Source organism: Varanus komodoensis, unplaced genomic scaffold, assembly GCF_004798865.1.
Source record: "Varanus komodoensis strain SLA01 unplaced genomic scaffold, ASM479886v1 scaffold24, whole genome shotgun sequence".
Taxonomy (NCBI): Eukaryota; Metazoa; Chordata; class Lepidosauria; order Squamata; family Varanidae; genus Varanus; species Varanus komodoensis.
This window is the reverse complement of record NW_025335641.1, coordinates 11,472,629-11,491,921: the sequence shown is the minus strand read 5'-3', so window position 1 is coordinate 11,491,921 and position 19,293 is coordinate 11,472,629. Positions and strand designations below refer to the sequence as shown.

The 19,293-nt window shown below is 40.9% G+C and overlaps 1 protein-coding gene across 1 annotated transcript; it reads right to left on the bottom strand.

The window, feature by feature from the left end:
* Positions 1 to 911: 911 nt before the first annotated feature.
* GCLM (glutamate-cysteine ligase modifier subunit) lies at positions 912 to 18,819 on the bottom strand. Its single transcript, XM_044432288.1, has 7 exons — positions 18,391 to 18,819; positions 12,287 to 12,352; positions 10,509 to 10,593; positions 5,214 to 5,270; positions 4,325 to 4,527; positions 3,907 to 4,021; positions 912 to 3,317 (listed from the first exon to the last, which is right to left on the bottom strand). Exons 1-7 carry the CDS (start codon positions 18,535 to 18,537, stop codon positions 3,145 to 3,147), a joined length of 846 nt encoding a protein of 281 aa, XP_044288223.1. The 5' UTR covers positions 18,538 to 18,819; the 3' UTR covers positions 912 to 3,144.
* Positions 18,820 to 19,293: the final 474 nt, after the last annotated feature.

Genomic DNA, 19,293 nt, shown 5'->3' with positions numbered 1-19,293 from the left:
CCTCCCCTACCCACCGAACACACTGCCTTCTAAAATATGCATGCTTTTATAATATACTTTACACTATAGGTTAGGAATGAATAGCAAGCCAGTTTAGAACAGCAGTGACAAATGAGATGGAACTTTGTTCCTTTATAGGTTGGTTGCCTGGGTGGGATCAGTATTTCTGATACTTCTAATAGAGGAACAGCATGACCACTGGCCAGCAGCACAGCCTTGCTTCATTCACAGAATTTTATGGAGCTCTAGATGTCAGGCTTCAGCGAATGGGGCAGCATAAAAATGTTTTAATAAATAATAAATAAATTTCACTTGGAAAGTCTCCTAGGTTTTTACAGCCCTTCTATCTTTTTTTCTTACTGTAGAAAGTGTAGCACAAGAGTTTCTCTTTATGAGCACTTAGCACCCTTCCATCTGAAGCACCACAGCATATTGTGAGGCTGGAGGTTGGTTCAGATCATTTGGGGCCTATTTTGGATAGAATACACAAAACGTATTTCAATTACCTTCCTAAATATGTGAAGGAAAGTGCTGCTGGACACTTGAAGGGAACTGGACTGACGGAAAACTAGTAAGACAGCCTAACAGCATTCTGTGTGGAACAGAAGTTGGTCCCACTTTAGGCATCTTCATCCTTTCAGCTGTGCTCAAACACCTGCAAAACTTGACATTAGGTTATAGGTGTGGCAGTGGTTATTTTGCCTGTTACAGAACTGAGTGTGTAGTGTGTTGAGCAAATACTTGGCTCAAAGACATGAAGGAAGATCCCTTTCTCCCTCCATGTCAGCAAGAATGTGCTCTGCATACACCTTTTGGCATTTGTGTATCTATTTCAGACAATACTGAGTTTATCATATTATGTTTATGGGTACCACTACAACCAGCACGAACCATTAAAGAGTAGTTCAGGGTTTTAAAAATGCAATTAAAATCTTTATTTTCCACTCCCAAAGTTCAACAGAACCTGGGAGTTTGCACAGGTGCAAATGAGTAACAGCATATTTCTGTAAAGCAAGCTTTCTTTAAAAACAAACTAGTAAAAAACTCATTTAGTACAGAAATTTAAATAATCCGTTATTCTGAAGACAACATAAAACTGCAGGTTCTACAGTTTCATATTCCAATCCATATTTTGCCTAAACAAGCTTTTTCTGCACATTCAATATTTATACTATTTTCAATCAGTATCTCTAGAATTGTTCTATTTAAGCAGCAATTCAAAGTTTACTCCGGAATCCTGATGGGCAGGTTTGAATAAAGGGCACAATCGCATGTACGCTCAGAAAAACTCCTGAGACTCCCCAGCCAGCAATAGGTTTCTTTTTAAACATAGACAGGTTCACACCTTTAGTCCATTCTATTAGTTTTCCCAGACTCTTGGCAAGTAACTTGGGCATAAGGCTTCATGCATTACTAATCATTAATAACTTAATTATTTCAAAGCAACTTAATTCAGAATAACTTGAAATCTAGGATATCCACTGCTTGCTTAAAGTAGTTTAGGAACCAATCACCACCTTTATTCAAAATCATCTGAAAAAGCATGAAGAATTTAACCACTGGAATGCCTTGAAATATGGGACTATGATACAATGAATAATAAAAAGCATTCTATCCAGCTGCCTATGGCAATATTTTTTTAAGAATGCAAAACTTTAGACTCCAGATAAAATTCATCACTGCACATTAAACTGTTCACTAGTGCACTGATACAAATACAAATTTTCAACTTCTTGAAGTGGCACAAGGCTTAGCAATCCCATGGTTCCTGGGAGAGTGATCCAGGGACATGGGATTTTTCGTATTTCTCTTCTCAAAACAGTAGCCACTATGATTTTGGGATGGGGAGGGGGACTCTAAGATCTGATTCCTCCTCATCCCAGCCACAGAAAGAACAATAGGATCAGCTCTTCAAGGTAAGCTTGGATAACCTCGCAGAGGTCAAAAAGGAGGCATTCTGATGAATGGGGAGGGGAGAGTTTGGGGCCTGCCCTATTCTGTGGCTTCTCCAACCCTAGCAGTGCAACTTTAGATGGGCTTACAGGTCCACCCAGAAGAAACTAAACAGGAAAACAGATTTAAAAATTGCCTCTTTTGCTGCTCCTATTCTGGCAGCAGCAGTCAGGCAGAGCATATGAGATTTGAAAGCCTCAGGGATGAAAGGATTCCATCTAGCAGGTAGCAATCCTATAAAATTACATCCAAATGTCTTTGTATGTAAACCTCGTTAAGAGTTTGTTTGGCTATAAGCCAGATGAAAAATTAGACGACTAACAGTAGACCAATAGAGTAGTTTCTTTAGACCAAGTAGTCAACAGCATACACCAAACTCATTCTAACAATTTTTTTAAAAAAATCAACTTCTGTGTTACTTAGCTATCTCTGGTTCACTTTTAAAGATAGCACTTATCTTTAAGTTTCTCAGATTTGCCTGATACCCCTGCGTACAATGATGAGTTTTTTTTTTTAAATCTAACATACACTCATTCTTTTATGGTTCTCAAAATAGAAATCAGGCAAAGCAAGCAAAGTTAATTCTCTTTGACTAGTACTTCCCAATTCCAACAGAAATATGCTATTTCCTGGATACATGCCGAGAAGAATGTGGCACAAAACAACAGAAAATAAAGTTATACAAGGCCATGTAAAAGGTCTCTTGTCGTATGATTTTCTTCTGGGGGTGGTGGGAATTAAGTTACAGTACATTCATCTAAGCAATTTGCTTGCAGGAACTTAGTTTCGTATCACTGGCCTATATTGGAAATTGCCTATTCTACCAGTGTTTCTAAATTTATTCTGCATCAACTCAGCAGCAGTAAGGTTTAACAAGTTAACATTATTCCTTGCAAATAAAAATGTTTCAATCAAAATATACCTAGTCAGATTTTTAGTTTATATTAGTCCGTAAAATATTCCAAATATTTTATGCATATATCATCTGTAAATTAGCAAAAATATTAAAAACAAAATTTCACATATGAGCATACTGATCTCAGGACAGAACACATATCAGAAAGAAAAACGGACAGACAACTATGGTGTCTATGATAAGAAATTTTGGTCTTTACAAATTCCAGTTTGCACCTTAGTGCAATACCTAGTATAGAAACGTTCTCTCAGAAGTGGGCAAGTTTAGAATCAATCTTAAGATGGTGAGATTCTTTTAGCCTGCAGGATGTAGCCTTTGGATTTGATAATTCCTCTACTTTTCACAATTACTGAATATCGTAGAAGCCACGCTGGAGTCCATTCATGAGCTTGGGAATCTGGAATACTTTCCTGAAGTGTTTCTTGAAAGCTTGCTTCACAAAGCAGTTCTAAAGTTAGAACAGGGACATGAGAACAGTGCTTTCAGGAGACTGCACCAGTAGCATTCAGCATTAGTAGTATTTTTAGCTCTAATAAAACAAGGCACATATATGGTCACGTTGCCCCTCGAGATGTAGCCGTAATGTTCTAGCTTTCACATAAGGCACCCAGAATGGGTTCCTTTTTGGAAAAATCTGGTGGACCACACTGAATATGGAACTCCGTATATCAGAGTTAATGCTTTCCTTATGATGCCATTTATTTATTTTTTATTTTAAACTTTTGTATGTCGTCCCTTATGCGTGGCATCCCAGGACGGCTCACAATTCTTAAAATCAAAATAGAATAAGGCCACATTATAAAAAATATAGTAACAATAAAATTTACATAAAAGTCAAAATCAAAGCAACCGTTAAAACATTAAAAAACTAATTTTTAAAATGGAGAATAAATAAGTAGTTTTTGACCTGGCACCAAAAAGAATTATAAACTTGGCGCCAGGCACACCTCTCTGGGAAGCACATTCTACAATCCATTGCATATATAGGTATCTGGTCTCCTCTAACAAGGCAATTCTTATGTTTAACATGACAGTACCTTTTGGATCATTATGTGTTAACAGCTGGATATCAAATTCTTTTGCAAATGCAGTCAGATCTGGTGGCATCACACAACAGGAAGCAAGATTCACCTGGTTACTGCTTGGTTTCACCTAAACCAATAAAAACTATCAGCTTTCCTTCATATATAACATACCACTTTGTATTTGCCTTGCACTATACATAAGTGATGACATGTTCTTTATGGCATGCTGAAAACTGTTCTGTGATTTTTTTTAAACAAATATAAAATTTGCTTTGGGTATTAAACATATGGAGCATGATTAGCAACTTGCTTCTCAGGTTATCAAAACATCCACATTTTGTTTAAAATTAGATCTTACATCATATGCTTTTCAGAAGCAGAAACAAACCACGTTTCTAGGTTATTTTAGTTTTAACAGCTTGCCTCTTACCTGTGCCCACAAGAATAGTTGCTCCAACAGTGTTTTATCTAAATCAGAAGTCCCTATGGCAGCAATCTTTTTGTTTTGAACTAAATTTTCAAGTTCTGTCCAGTAAGGTTGTAAATATTCTAAAGATAGATTAATTCCATCTTCAATTGGAGGGGGGGCAATGATCACAGAATCCAACTGGTCAACACCAAGGGCAGAACATGCTAAAAAAAGACAGGCAAAAAAGAATTACAAAAGATCTTCAGAAACAAACCTACTTATCTCCAATTCACTTCTTTTCCTTATAATCTTTTCCTTCAAGACTAAAAACCTCCTTTGTGGATGTTTGCACAAATTCAAGGAAAATAATGCTTTAAAATTACAAATAATCTATATAGTATTGACTGAAGCAAAGTATGCTGAAAAGGCAGGAAGAGTTCTACAATTGAATGCTCAGAAACTATTAAGATTTTTTAAACTTTATGAAAGTTATTTTAAAAGCTGAATCTTAGAAGAGGTATACACACCCCATGCACCCAATCTGACATGACAATCTCACATTCATTTATGAAGTCTTATACTTCTCCATTTCTGTTCTGTACCCCAAGGCAGTTTCTAATGTCAAAACACTGCTATAAGAGAGGCAACAGCTTAATATTGGTTGGCAAAGCAACACCAGAGCTTATAAAGTGCAGATCTCATTCGGGAATAACAAGCTTCTGTTTATTCTGCAAGCTGGAAGGTCTACATGTTTTGACTGACTGCCAAGTTCAGTTCAAAGACAGTGACAAAAAGATACAAATGTCATTATATTTTTCTTTAAAACATCAGAGAAATAACCCCCATACTGCAGTTTCAGACTTATTTAAAAAACTAATGGGAGTCATTCAAGTTTCAGTCTTGAACTTACTCATATCAACTGCTTCTCTGATGGAGGAACAATTTGATCCTGCAATAAATAGTTTTGCTGGAAAAGAAAAACCAGAGTTAACAAGGGATGACAGCACCTACTATTGTGGTAATGCACACCTAAATACCTGGTGTTCCTGGTTATTTAACAGCACATAAAACCTGCATATCAGTGTGTGGCTGATGAATGGCAGAGCACATCTTCTGCTTCTCAAGCCAATTCCTGGCATTTCCTGGCATCTCTAGGGAGGGGAGAACCAGCTGCTGACAAACAGTGTGCACAAACTGTGCTAACATAACCAATGATATGACAACTTCCCATAATCCTAGAGGGTCAGTTATCCCACTCACAATAACTGGGTATTTCATTTACTATGGGTGCAATCCTATGCATTTTATCAGAAAAAGAAATCCTACATGGCTGGCTGGGGAACATTTGTAGGACTTTTGCTTTCCTACAAATGCAAATAACTTGCTTTCTAATCAGTAACGGATTCATATTTTCTATACTTGGTGGGTAAAAATACCACTGAACTGAGTCGGATTGGTTTCAGCTAGCCTAAGACAGTGTTGAATGTTTCTAAGTAGTCAATTGTTTAACTAGTCTGCTGTTTAAACTAGTGTGTCGTGTAGAGGACTGGGACCAGGAAAATCCAGGTTCTAATCTCCACTTGCCCATGAAGCTCACTGAGTGACTTTAGGCCAGTCTTTCAATCTCAGTCTAACCTACTTCACAGGGTTGTTATTGTAAGCATAGTAAGGACTTGGTAAGCTTCCTTGGGTTCCTCACAAGAAAGAAAAAGGTGGGATATAAATCCAGTGTAATAGCAATATTAAAAGCAGCTCAAGATTAAGGGGCTTTTTGGTTGCTTTTTCAAAAAGGCACCAAGTCTACACATTCTATCTATGACATTTCTCATACCTTCTACGTAGAGCAGCCAGTGACACTTTGCCGATTCATCAGTGGAATGCCAACATCACATGACATCCAGAATACAGTGTTAAAGAATAAGCAGCAATACTACCTAACTAAGCCTGAAGAGTTTGGGCCAATCTCTTTTGGTAGTTCTTGGTTTTTTTTGTTTATCAATAATTGAAGAACCTGGGCTGTGGGGCATAATGGAGCAGAACTGGACTTTGTTCTTTTGAAGAGATTCTAGACATATAAGAATCATAGTCATCTGAAGCTACAGTCTAATTATAACGGCCAGTAAATCAGAAGATACTTCAAGGCCAGAGGAGTATGTTTATATCTGTTTCTCATGCATGTTAGCTGGCAAGACTGAACAGATCTGTCTGAACAGGCACACAATTGTGTAGTAGATTGATAGTTCTTTTCATAATAATAATAATAATAATAATAATAATAATAATAATAATAATTAACAACCTTGTAAAAGAAGTAAAATACTCCATACATCATAAGGGCACCTCCCTGACTCACACATTCTTAAGATGTTAGAACTTGAAACAGAACTATTTTTTTTTCTTCTGAATGAGGTTGCCTAAAGTAAATTCAGAAAAGCCTATTTCTCTGTCCCTACCTCATATAGCAACATGTTAAATCACTATCTAGCGGAGAAGTCAGTACTGTACAGGAAAATCTGCCTCCAACAATCTCCTCCATTAACTTGTCTTTTGCACAAATGGAAAAGAACAATTGCAGCAGTACTTATGAAAACAGAACAAAAAGATTAGGTTTTTCAAACAGCAATCAGTCCCCAAGTCTATTATTAATTCACATTTTAAAGCTTAACAGAATACACAATGGATGGGTTCTCACAAGCCCCTTGGGAATTTTAATCATTGTGGTTAACATTCCTCTGGGCCTGAGAGATGGCAAGGCACAACACGGATTCTGTGCCGCTGCCTCCCTCCTGCAGGATCCAGGGACCCTGCAGGAGCACGAAGTTGGCCCTGGAGACACAGCAAGCCAGTGAGCACTGGCCACGGCCTGGCTTCTTACAAAGCTGCCTCTGTGCCAGCCACACCCGGGATAAGTGAGGCAGCGCAGGGCCACATGAACACCTCCTCCACCACCACCAAGGGGAAGATTCTCCTGCAAAAGGTTCTTTTCTTACCAGCCAGGTTTAAAAAAGAGAATCTGGGAAAAGTTAATAGGGAGTAGATACTCATTTGCAGAGATGTCTTATCCAATGCAAACAGAAACTTTGGAGCCCGTGGATAATTATTTTAACTATTTTTAAAGGGTTATGCATAAATGTGGAAAGCACCCTTTGCAAGTGAAGTCTCAGGGAGGGGGGCTTGGGGGTGCTCGTGTGCCCCCTGCTTTTCCCCGTGGGTGGATAACCCAGAGAGACAAGGGCCTCTTGAACCCACTGACCTGCAAAATGGGCATTTGGGGAGATACTCCCTCAATTCTTCCTCCTTTAAAGCAGGGTCCCTAAAGTTGTTGTGGAGTCCAGAAAGTTCCAATTGTCCCTTCAGTATTTCAACTGACCCCAAGTGAACAGCACCCTAGGAACTGGAAAAACCTGAAGGAAGCCCCAGTATTGGGGTGGGGGGGGGGTTAGGTTTATGATTTAAAGGGACAGGACTGCTTCCTTGAACAGGAGTTTCCCCAATTTTGAAGTGCCCCTCTGCTGTTAAAGGGGTTGGGGGAACCCTTCCCCAGCTAAACCCAAGAGCTACTTTGGCACTTTGGGGTACTTGGAAAAGGTGGTCACCGGTCAGCAACTTTCTGCCACTCTTGGCAAGGAGCTCCCTGGTTTCTTCACTTGATCATGGCTTATTTTATTGTCTGGGTTTGCAGCACAATAAGTTGCATGAGTTTATCAAATCCTACTGCAAGCTATGGCTAGCTGGGGTAGTTTATAAATCCTTCCAGGGTGGCTTATAAACCATCCTAAGGGAAAAATTAGACATTCAGACAACACAATAAATAATTGTGACTTGCAAAGCACCATGGCTTGACATGTGGTCCAAACCCAGTCAATGGTATATGCAGAGACTAAAGGTGCAATTTTATGCATGAGTAGACCAATCCTGCCCCCCAGAAAACCCCAAAGACACTTAACTTCCAGCTCTGCTGCTTGGAGATTAGTGGGCATTGTAATCCTGTTTTTCTGGTCTAAATTTGCAAAAAAAAAAAAAAAAAACCTGCACCTTTCATGCTATAGGTTTATTTGAACAGATTTCTAGGCAACCGTCTCATTAAGATGGAATGGAAAACAAAGAAACAGTACTAGATCTCAAAGCCATTTCATGCAAGACATGTTAGTTCAGGTCCTTCTGGTGAACAGTAGCCCTGTTATTCTTTCTGTGTAGATTAGACCGCAAAAGTATATGCCAATGAGCTCCTGACAAACTCGGGACACAATCCAATGCCCTTCACATTCAATACATGTTGGCCTTCAAACTGAGATGCTTCCATGTATCCAGTGCACGGTAGAAAGAAGAAAAATTTGCACCCAGCCTTTCTAAATGAAGTTCCATGAAAGGAGAGGGAATGAGGCTGGGGACCATTTATATGGATATGGAATAACCCATCTGCCCCAACACCCCCTTCCCTCCTCTCTGAGGCCAATTTCCTATCTTGGAGAGGCAGTGGCCACAGTTCTTTCTGTGCTGGCTGCAAGGAGGGGTGATATGGGGCTCTATGTTTGGTATCCCCTGATCTTGGACTCTGAATAATCTTATAATAATCCCAGAAAATTGGGAGAAGACCACCAGATTATGCTATTAATGAGTTAAACCAGTCTCCCCCCCACCTGGTACCATCCAGGTGTGTTGGTATACAACTCCCATCATTCCCAATCAGCAGGGCCACAAGTTGGGGAGGCTAAGATGCAAATGGCATCCAGCAGACATTTGCGTTCTCCAGCTGATTGTTCAGGCTAGATTAGGTCATGATCACAAAAATATGCGTTGCATGTATGACAGTTATCAGATATGGACAGACTTACAGAACCATAAATGGAAACTTAAAGATCATTTGAGTTGGTCTTATCAGCTTAGATAAAAATCCTTGTTGTAAAATAGTTCACTGTTGTAAAATAGTTCACTGATTCAGAAAGCAAGTGTATCATTTGTTGCACCATCACAACCCCCCCTAAAAAGGGGGCGGGGGAGGGGATCAACATGTACTGCAATAACGGATTTAATTTTAAGTCTATAGCTACCTATTAATGAACCCTCTCCTTGTGTTCTGTAATGCAGAGCTCTAAGGTAATCCCATTCTCTTACTACAGTCATTATGCTTCAACTTCTACTTGCAGGAAAAAATATTTATACTGCCTCAGGTTGTAGGATTATTATGCAGACTGCAGCCATAGCTATGCACAGGAATTAACATAGTATCAAGAACTCATTTCAGGCAATTAACTCTTTAACTGATTCACTATAGTTTCCCTCCCTTCAGGTGCCAGACTGCTTAATTAAGCGTAATTACCCTCATCAGGCACATTATAGTGGTATCTGAACGCAGTGCAGGTGGCTGGCTGGAGTGGTTTAAAAATGATATTTGGCAGTATGTGAACAGTCCCTTTGACTGTGTTCCTACATAATGCTAAACCATGGCTTAGCGTTGGAAAGGTGACCCTGTGTGAGCTTTAGCTTTACAAATTCCCTGCTCCAGCTCAACCATGCAAGGACTGAAACCTTCTTCTGTTTAGCAAGATTAGTGTTACAGCCAAACACTAGGCTGCATATAACCATAACTACAGTTCAGTGTAATCTGCTACAACCTGGTTCTTCCAGATGATTTGGACTTCAGCTCTCCTCAGCTTCAGCTAGCATGATCTATGATCATGAATGGTGGCAGCTGTACTCCAAATCTAGAGGGCACCAGGTTAGAGAAGGCCAGCTAACCAGAACTAACCAGCTTCATGAACCACCAAGGCAGAGCTTGGATACATCATATTGCAGTTAGGTAAACACAGCTGGACCCTTCCAAACTCCCCCTCACAGCCATTCTGGGAAGATGGGGGAGAGCACAGAAGCCCAAAATCTGCCCAAGCCCTTCATGATGTTAAGCTATGCTTTAGCATTATGTGCAAATACAGCCAGATGAACTATTAAGGTAGGCAAGCAAATAAATCAACCAGGCTACTGATTCATAAAATGAACCATTTACTGCACCTTCACTTTTACAGCAGGCAAGTGTGTACCTCTTAGTGGAACTGCTCAGCAAGTTGTGCGATGCTGAAATTTCCCAACCTGTTCAACACTCAATATTTAGTAAGCCTTCAGAAATGGTTCACTCTAAGATACTTGTAACCTATGACAGGGCCTGCCCTGAAGCTCTCCCTTGAGTCAAGAGCATAAGCGAATTTACCTGACACTTTCAACTCGTCTCTTTCTTCAGGACTGATCTTTTCTATTGCCTGAGCAAGAGTGCAGTCCAGGGTTTCTGGCCTCTCCTGCAAATAAAAATGCAAGCCAGTAATAGTCTTAGTGTACACTTAGCTTAAAAAGAAAGCTAAAAATCAGACTGGCACATCACGATAGTCATCTTTTCATATTTAAAAGAGCTGAAACTCCCTGCAACTGGGATGGCTAAGAACAAAAGTCTTCCAACCTTTAACCGTGCTCTGTCATAGGGTCCTCCTCAGCTAGGGAGACATTCTTGCAGCCCTGCAAATATACCACAGGCCCTCTTTTGACACTACTGAGCCTGTATTTTGCCTCAAAGCACAGCCTGTGCGCTGACCTTACAAATGAAACAAAACATTGTGGACATGTTGTGATTTTTAGAAATAAAAATATCCACAAGAATAGCTGAAATTTTGTACCAGTATGGCCACACTGAATCAGGCAAAGGTTTGCTTAGTCCACCATTCTATCCGCACAGTAGCGGCCTGGCTGCCCATGGAAATAGCTCCCAGGTGACTTGCAGCCCTCCAGATGTTTTGTCCTACAACTCCTGTGCTTCCTCACCATTGTCTGGGCCAGCTAGGCTGGACAGGCAGTATAGGCCAGAACCTTCACTGGGCTTCATGCTCTAAGCAGAGGAAACTCCGCTGTTACTGCAGCTCCCTGACCAGAGAATATGGCAGGGTTGCAGGGCAATTTGGCCCAGCCTGTGGCAGGAAAAGCAGCTGCTCTCTGGTGTGGTCCAAGCAGCTTTGTGGAATGTGGGGCACTGTGTAAAGCCAGGGGACTCCGGGAGCACTGGAGAAACAATGCCTCTTCCTGGTGCCACCCAAATCCCTTTCTTCATGACTCCTTCCAGCCTGGTCACTGAGTGTGCGTATGGGGCAGCAATCTGCACTTCCACCCTAAAATAGTTATGTACCTCAGCATCATCTGAAAGTCACAGGTGAATCTGAACCAGGAATCCCCAGCTGAATCCAAACTGGTATCCAGCTCCAAATAAGGGTTTAGCCAAACACCTTAAAGATTCCATCTGAATCAGAATGATCACATCTGTGAGAACTGATTTTGGTTTGGCATAGGCTTCAGTACTTTGCCCTCTTCCAGAGCAGGGCCTGGGAAGCTTTAGAATGAGTTTGGATTGGAAGTCTATCTCCCCTTTTTGAGGGGGGTTTGCTCAATACACAAGTTACAATATAGCAATCCATTCATTAAGGCTGGTAATTATTAGCTTCCCTGGCTCTGTTAAAACAGTTGAAATAAAGTTACCTAATCAAAATGAGAGCTGTGTGAATGTTTACCAAGTCATTTCTTTTCCTTCCTCTTTAAAATATATTTGTTAGCTCCATCACCTGCCTCTTATTGTACAATTAAATTTTAAAACAGGCATTTTTAAGTTTCTAGAATGTATTGTTTGTTTATGCAAGCTTCCTAGAACATATTGCTGAGAGTTATAACAATTTCGCATTTACTAGCTTGGTCTAGCATGCTGCACAAATGCCCATTATTAATGATGTGCCTTGTATCTGAATGTTCTCCTGTGAACCAGAGATGAATCCTCTGGCATGTGCTAAGCCAGTTACGGAATCACTTGTTGGCCTCAGCTGGAACCAAACCAGAGCAAATGAAGTGGAATTGGACCATTGGATCGTTTGACTTCCCAGGCACAGGAAATTCTAGTTATTTGGCTAATGCATTTGTAAGGAAACAAGAAAGACAGACAGACATAAAATGACTTACATGCATTAGATCAGGGCTGATCTTTGAACTCCATTCATTTATGGTTTTCTGAATGCAATCCCGCAGCTGAAAAGCAATGTTGCAACAATTTAACATACTTTTTCTGTCATGCCATACAACAATCAGTAAAGTAGATCATACAAAGTAAATTTAGTGGTATATTGAAAATATATACACATTGCTAGCAGAGTACAGTTAAATTGTCCTCTTGCTTAACCTCTACCAGCTCCTCTCTCCTTGTCACTCCATCTAAGTAAAAATGCATATTTGCAATGCACAGCTCTTCCGGAAGGAATGGAGAGAGTATGGCCCTTCAGGTGTTGTTATTGGACTGCAACTCCCATCCTTCCTCACCATTGATCATGCTAACAACATTTGGAGGATCACAAGTTCTCCATCCCTATTTTATAGAGATAGGACAACAAATGAGGAAACAGCAGATTTGCAAAAATTCTTAATTTCTTCCATTTGTCAAGCAGGTGTCCTGAATGAGGGCAGACTAGGGTCCAGAATGAAACAGTAAAGACTGAGGCGTGGAAGAGACCATTCATGGAGTTCACTACAAGTGCAAGTCATTAGAGGACAAAAAACTGTGATTATCTGCTGTCATCATGAGCATAACGGAGCAGGAAGGTGGAGGGATGAGTGCACGAGTTAATGGCTGACTGTGGCTTGTTCCCATCACAATAAACCATGTTGTCTGAATTGATCCATTAGGTATGTATTGCTCCTTAAAAAGGTAACACCCAGCAAGGTCCACCCAGTCTTGCACTCCCTTTCCCAGTATCCCAACAAATTAACAGCAGACACTCTGCCCAGCATGATGCCTCCAGCTGTTACCAGATATTTTACAAATTAAATTCTCCAAATAAGACTGGCTAGGATAAGGGGAAAGTAGTCCACCTGCAAACCTCTGGCCAGTTTTTAGAGAACCACACAGTGCAACCTGTCCCATCCTTGGGTCCTCTGGAGCTGTTCAACTGCAGCTCTTATTGTCCCCGGCCATTTGTCATGCTGGCGGGGAGTGGTGGGAGTAGCAGTTGGATGCCTGGAGGGCACTGGGCGCAGAGATATTTGGCCATGCTGGCCGGAGATAATGGAAGTTGCAGTCCAGCACACTTGGCAGGAACCAGGATGAGACAGGTTGCACTGTGTAGTCTTCTGAAAACTGGGGGAGGCTCATAAGGTAAATCATTTTCTTCTTTCTACCTGCCTCCAGCTTAGCCTAACCAATCATCCGTGGAAACTTTGATCTGTACATTATCCACCGCCATCTGGTCCCTCTAACTAAAAAAACAAGGGAGTGCCAGAAATTCAGCTTTGTGTTCAAGATCATTGTAATCTGGACTGAGAATAAGTTGATACTGATGGGCGATACCAACTAGTTCTCTGTTGACATGAGACAGGGCAACGCTGGTGCCGAGGCCAGAATGAATTGTGACATCTTTTTAAAAATAACAATGTGTTGACTGATCTTGCAGCTCTGTGAATATTTTTGTGAGCTGGCTGTTTTCAAATGCTAAGAATTCATCCCAAATAAAACTCAAGCTTTAAACCTGCCAATCAAATAAAAGACTGTTGCTTAAGTATGGTGGAACAACTGCAATAGGTGGAACAACTGCAAAAGGACAAATCTTAAGCCCAATAAGGGCATATTTATCTGTACAGAGTTATTTTGGTTTTGAAGATTGCTGTAAGAGAAAATGAGTAAGAAAATACTAGCTGCGGTTTTCCCTTCTAGATGAGAGCAGGAACACTTGTTTAATAAAGTGTAAGTTGTCTCATGGTTTCTTTAAACTTTTGGACAGGCATCTTTTTCTAAAGTTACAGAAGTATGCAAACATATATAAATCTAACCTATTAATGGTATAACTGCTTTACAGACTGATGGCTACCAAACTCAGAAGTATTTGATTGCCTTATAGTCCAGATATCTACAGTATTCTCTGCTATGTTGGATTTGGGTAAACCAAAACCTATAAGGTATAAAAGCTACACATTGGAGGGCAAGATTACTAGCAGTGAAGATGCAGTTTTTCAAGAAAAACCTGTCCAGCTTTACTCACATCCTCATTGAGAAATCCTGGGGGCCCTGAATAAGACTGAAAACCACAGGTTTGAAACAATTCTCACCTTACAAACTATAATCGCATGGAGAGAAAGAAAGAGGATCAGAAAACAGGAAAGGATACGTCAGGCAGATATTCCGTAAGGAAGGACTGCATGAGTGTTTTGTACATGTTATGGGAGCAAGATAGTAATTCCATTCAGGGAAGCAAAATGCACATTATGATTTGTACAAGGCTCAGTCTTTTTCCTCAGTACTCAATTTGATCAATACCAGTTTCAGCTGGAATTTGTGAGCATAGAAGTATGTGCACCTAAGTATCACCTGCCGTGTTACAAACAATATTATATTCATGCTTCCTATATCAGGCACCAGAGATTCTGAAAAGCTCCTGTATACAAAGCCACTATGCTGTGGTCATCACAGAACTGGACCAGGACTCCAGAGTTCCAGGTTCTGGCCTCTATTCGGCCATGAAGTTCACTGGGTGATTTTTCAGCCAGTCAGTAGCTCTGTCTGACTAACCTCATGAGGTTGTTGTAAAAGTTCAGAGGAGGATGTAACTCTTGCAAGTGGAGAAAAGGTAGGTTAGAATTAAATAACAATGAAGAAATACCAAAGCAACCATGCAATAGCCCTTTCATTTCCACATGTTGCATTCAAAATAAACCTTTTCCACTGGTTTGGGATGATTCAAAGAAGAGTGGAAATTAAATCAAGATTTTATTGAAGAAGACTGAGATGAGAAACTATGTGGTTAGCTTTGCCTCTTGTAAAATTTACATCAATTGTACTGATTATTTCTAAATTTGCAGGTATAGGTATAAATTAGCATATGCTGATTTTATATGAGTTTGTGCATTATGGGCATGCACCTTGATGATGACCCATACCTGCAACAATAAATTTGTGTTATAATCCTGTACCTATTTAGACAGGGGGAAAAAGTTGTACAAACTCCCAGGATTCCCTAAACATTGCAAGCTCTTTTATTCTGTCTAAACGTGTGTTGGCTTGTGCCCTTGGTGTATATTTATGGGATAGCTTGATGGGAAAGAGACATTACCCTGGGGTAGACCCATTGGAGTTTTTTGTACATTATACATTGAAAATTATGAACTGTTTGAGCCACTCTGAGCCATTACAAGCTGACCACTGCTGGACAGCTGCCAATTGTAATTTCATTGCTACGTCAGAATGGTGTAGGAGCCTACAGTTAGAACAATGGCTCCCAATCCTTATAATCTACACTCTAAACAAAGCCACCCAGCTGGCTCTACAAAGCTCAGAACTACAAACTGAACCTCAACTTCAGAATAATAATAATGATTACATTACTAATAATCAGCATCAGCAAGCTGATTCTTAAATAAGTTAACTTGGTAGTTTTTCTAAGACATCTCAAAGCAATTTTAATTGAGCTACTGCTACTCTACCAGAATGAGTTCTAACAGGAAAATACTTGTTCTCTACTCATATCACGGAAGTCCATACTGCAAGCCAAAATCCCCTACATGCTTATGCCAACAGCTTTACCAGAAACAATTATTTGGGTGTAAGATGGGAAAAACCTTAATTCCAAATGGGGACAACTGTTTTGTATTATCAGTTGTTGCAGAGAGTTAACAATATTTCATTGTATTTATTTAGTTTTAAAATTATAAACTGTCCTTAGTCCACAAGGCATCCCAAGGAATGTATGTAATATTATAAAACACAGATATAGCAATGCTAAAATTGCAAAATTAGGGACATAAAAACTTTTCAGTCTAGAATAAACCAATTTAAATATCTGGTTTTTTAACTTTTACGGGACTTAAGGAATCAACTTACTTTTTTTCATCATAAAAATGCAGATTATATGAGCACATTGGTTGAACATCTTTGAACAGCTCTGGTTAACCAAAAAGTAATGAAAGAATGAAATGTGATTTTCCTATACCATTTTTAGTTAATTAAAAGGGTCTGACTTCACTACCTGCCCAGAAGACCTGGAGATGAGACACAATTCTATACTATGATTACAACCAGATTCCATACTGCAATTACAACCAGGCGAGGATTTGCAGATACATGCTGCAACAGTCAATGCCAAGCTGGAAATGCATTTAGTTAATCATTTTACTTCTGGGGTGTGTGTGTGTATGTGTGTGGAGGATTGCTTTCTAAATAAATCTTTAGCATTAAAAATAGTAAAAAAGTAGAGAAACAAAGCACAAAGCATATGATCAAACATATCTGCTTGTCAAATCAGCACCTTTGCTGATAAAATTTTCAATAGTTCAAAATGGTGACTTAAAATGCTAGTCATAAATTAGTACATTCAACAGTTTCACAAGGCCAAGGTTATTTGTATGACTCTGGAGTCTGACAACAACTTCATGGCTGACTTAAACCAACGCTCTCTCAGCTCCTACTTTCAAAAGTATGTCCTCTACCTGATACACATTAATGATATCTTTATTATTTGGACTCATGGACAAGAGGTCCTGACAAAGTTTCAGCAGAATTTCAGCAGCAGCTTTCCCCCCATTATGAATCTGGGCCTACACCATCCCAGTAATTAAATTGTAGTTTATGCATTTCACTTTCCTTTTGGCTTCACTTTTTACAATTCTGTCAACCATACCAGGTATATGGGTGTAAACTCTCTCCCCACCCCACCCCACCCATGAAAGTTTGTGCGTTAGTCTTTATGTTCTTACTACACGAATTGTTTTGGCTGCAACAAACCAACACTACAATTCCTTCTGAAAAGCCAAACAATTGGCTTTAACACATTTCTTTAATACTAGCTCTTAAAATTAGGCTTTTGGAGAAAATATTTTCTAGACCATTGCAGTGCATCTTCTTTTCTAACAAGTGTGATTTTTAAAAAGATAAGAAAAATATAACAGAGCGAAGTAATTGCAAAAAATGGATGCTTCAACAGGAGCATAGTATATGTTTGGCAGTTTTTCTCCCATAAATTCTTGAGTTTCATTTTAAGAAAAAGCTAATATAAAAGTATTGGAGGAAAAACATTGGCAGATATAAGTGTAGAAACTGTAGTGGGCAATTTTTAAAAAATGATTTTCACCTGATAACCATATTCTGTGGAAGCTTTGAAGGCCTACGAACAGATAGTGAAAAGCATGACAGAAATGGTAGATTGTTTTTGTATACAGGATGTCATATTGAGTAAAAACACACCTGCAGGAGAAAAAAATGTCATACAATACTACTACTATTAAAGGTAATCTCTGCTGGGATCCCAGGCTTGCCCTTACTGTGCCTATTCCCCAGCTAAAGTGAAAAAGGGAGCTTAGTAAATCAATAACAGAAAGTCTTCCACTCACCTCCAGCCTAATTCAGTGGGAAGTGCCCTTCCATCTCATGGATACCAGAATGACATTTATTATAAGAGCTTTGGTTTTTAATATTATCTCTTGATTCGGGTTGTAATATTACACTTTCGTGTTTTTTATTTAATGGAAAAGTGGGCGCTGAGATGTAAAAATAAAGAAAGGATACAAGGCTGCCTACTCACCCAAAGAAGCATGTTGTCTGTATCTTTTGCCACAGAAGGCTTAAGGGAACCATATGCCTGCCTACCCAGTAATTATGATAAAAAAGAGGCTTATGACTTGGGCTTCCCATCACTCATTTTGGGAAGGCAGTCAATAAATCACAACGGGGGATCTGAGTTTGTGTCGACCCCCATCTTCCTGCACAAGTGTAAGAAGTGCTAATCTTGTATATAGAGATCAATATATAGAAGTATCTTTTATGTTCATGCTGTTCTTTTTATTTGCTTTTTTCTTGTGAAACTCCTACGTTTATTGGTCAAAAACGTTTTTAATTCTATTGCGTGTGCGCGAGTGTGTAACGATAGGTTTAAAAAGAAGAGCAAACCTAAACGCCACATGCTCCGCAGCCTCCCCACGTCTAGCAAGAGTGGTCTAATGGTCGTCGGAAACGCTGCCTGAACCTCCATCCCGCTCCAACCCCTTCTCTCCACCGCTCCACCCCATCAGGTCGCCCGCGCCGGCCTCACCTCTTCGCTCGGGGTGGCCGGGCATTTCTTCCGCAGGCGGCCCCAGTTGAGCAGGTTGCCCGTCTGCAGGTTGAGGGTGCCCGCGTGCCCCAGCAAGGCGCCGGCTCCGCCGCCGCCGCCGCTGCCGCTGCCGCTCTCGGTCCCCATGGAAGCGTCCGGAGCCTGGCGCTGCTGCCGTCGCCCTTCCGTGCTCCTCGGCTGGGCTGCGGAGGCGCGGGAAGGCTCGCGGGAGCTCTCCCGGGGCGGCAGGGGAGGGAGGAGGAGGAGGGGAACGATGACTAAGCAGATAAAAGTGCTCTGTCACCGCCCGGGTCACATGGCGGGGCGGCGGGGCCCAGCAGGGGGCAGCCGGGAATCGCGGGTCACTGCGGGGAAGGCAGCTGAGGCGGCGACGGCCTACGCGCGGCTCTTCTCCCCGCCGCAGGCAGCTTCTCGCACCCGTCCGACCCCGGCGGAGCCACGCCGCAGCTGAGCGCGGAGAGTCCGGTCCTGCCGCGAGGGCGCATGCCCGACCATCAGGAGCATGTGCTGTGACAGCCGCGACTCGCGTCGCCCTCGAGCGATCTCTTGGGATGTCAACATTTCAGACATACGCCCTCTGCTGGTTGTCTAGGAGCTCTTCCTCGTTCCCCCATAAATCTCGTTGGGCCTGTTTCCCCCACCCTGTCAGCCAAAAGAAAAAACCCGAACCGTTTCTGTGGTCATTTTCTTTTCTGCTTTACGCATCACATTCCCAAACCTGTTTATTCAGAAGTACACCCTGCCGAGCACAATGGGGTTTTAAAAGGGCATTAGACGAGAAAGGGATAATCCGTGGAGGATAAAGCTGTTTTATTATTAATGGCTAGTGCTCACAATGTATATATACCGCTTCTAGTAACAGAGGCGCTACACCTCTCCGTT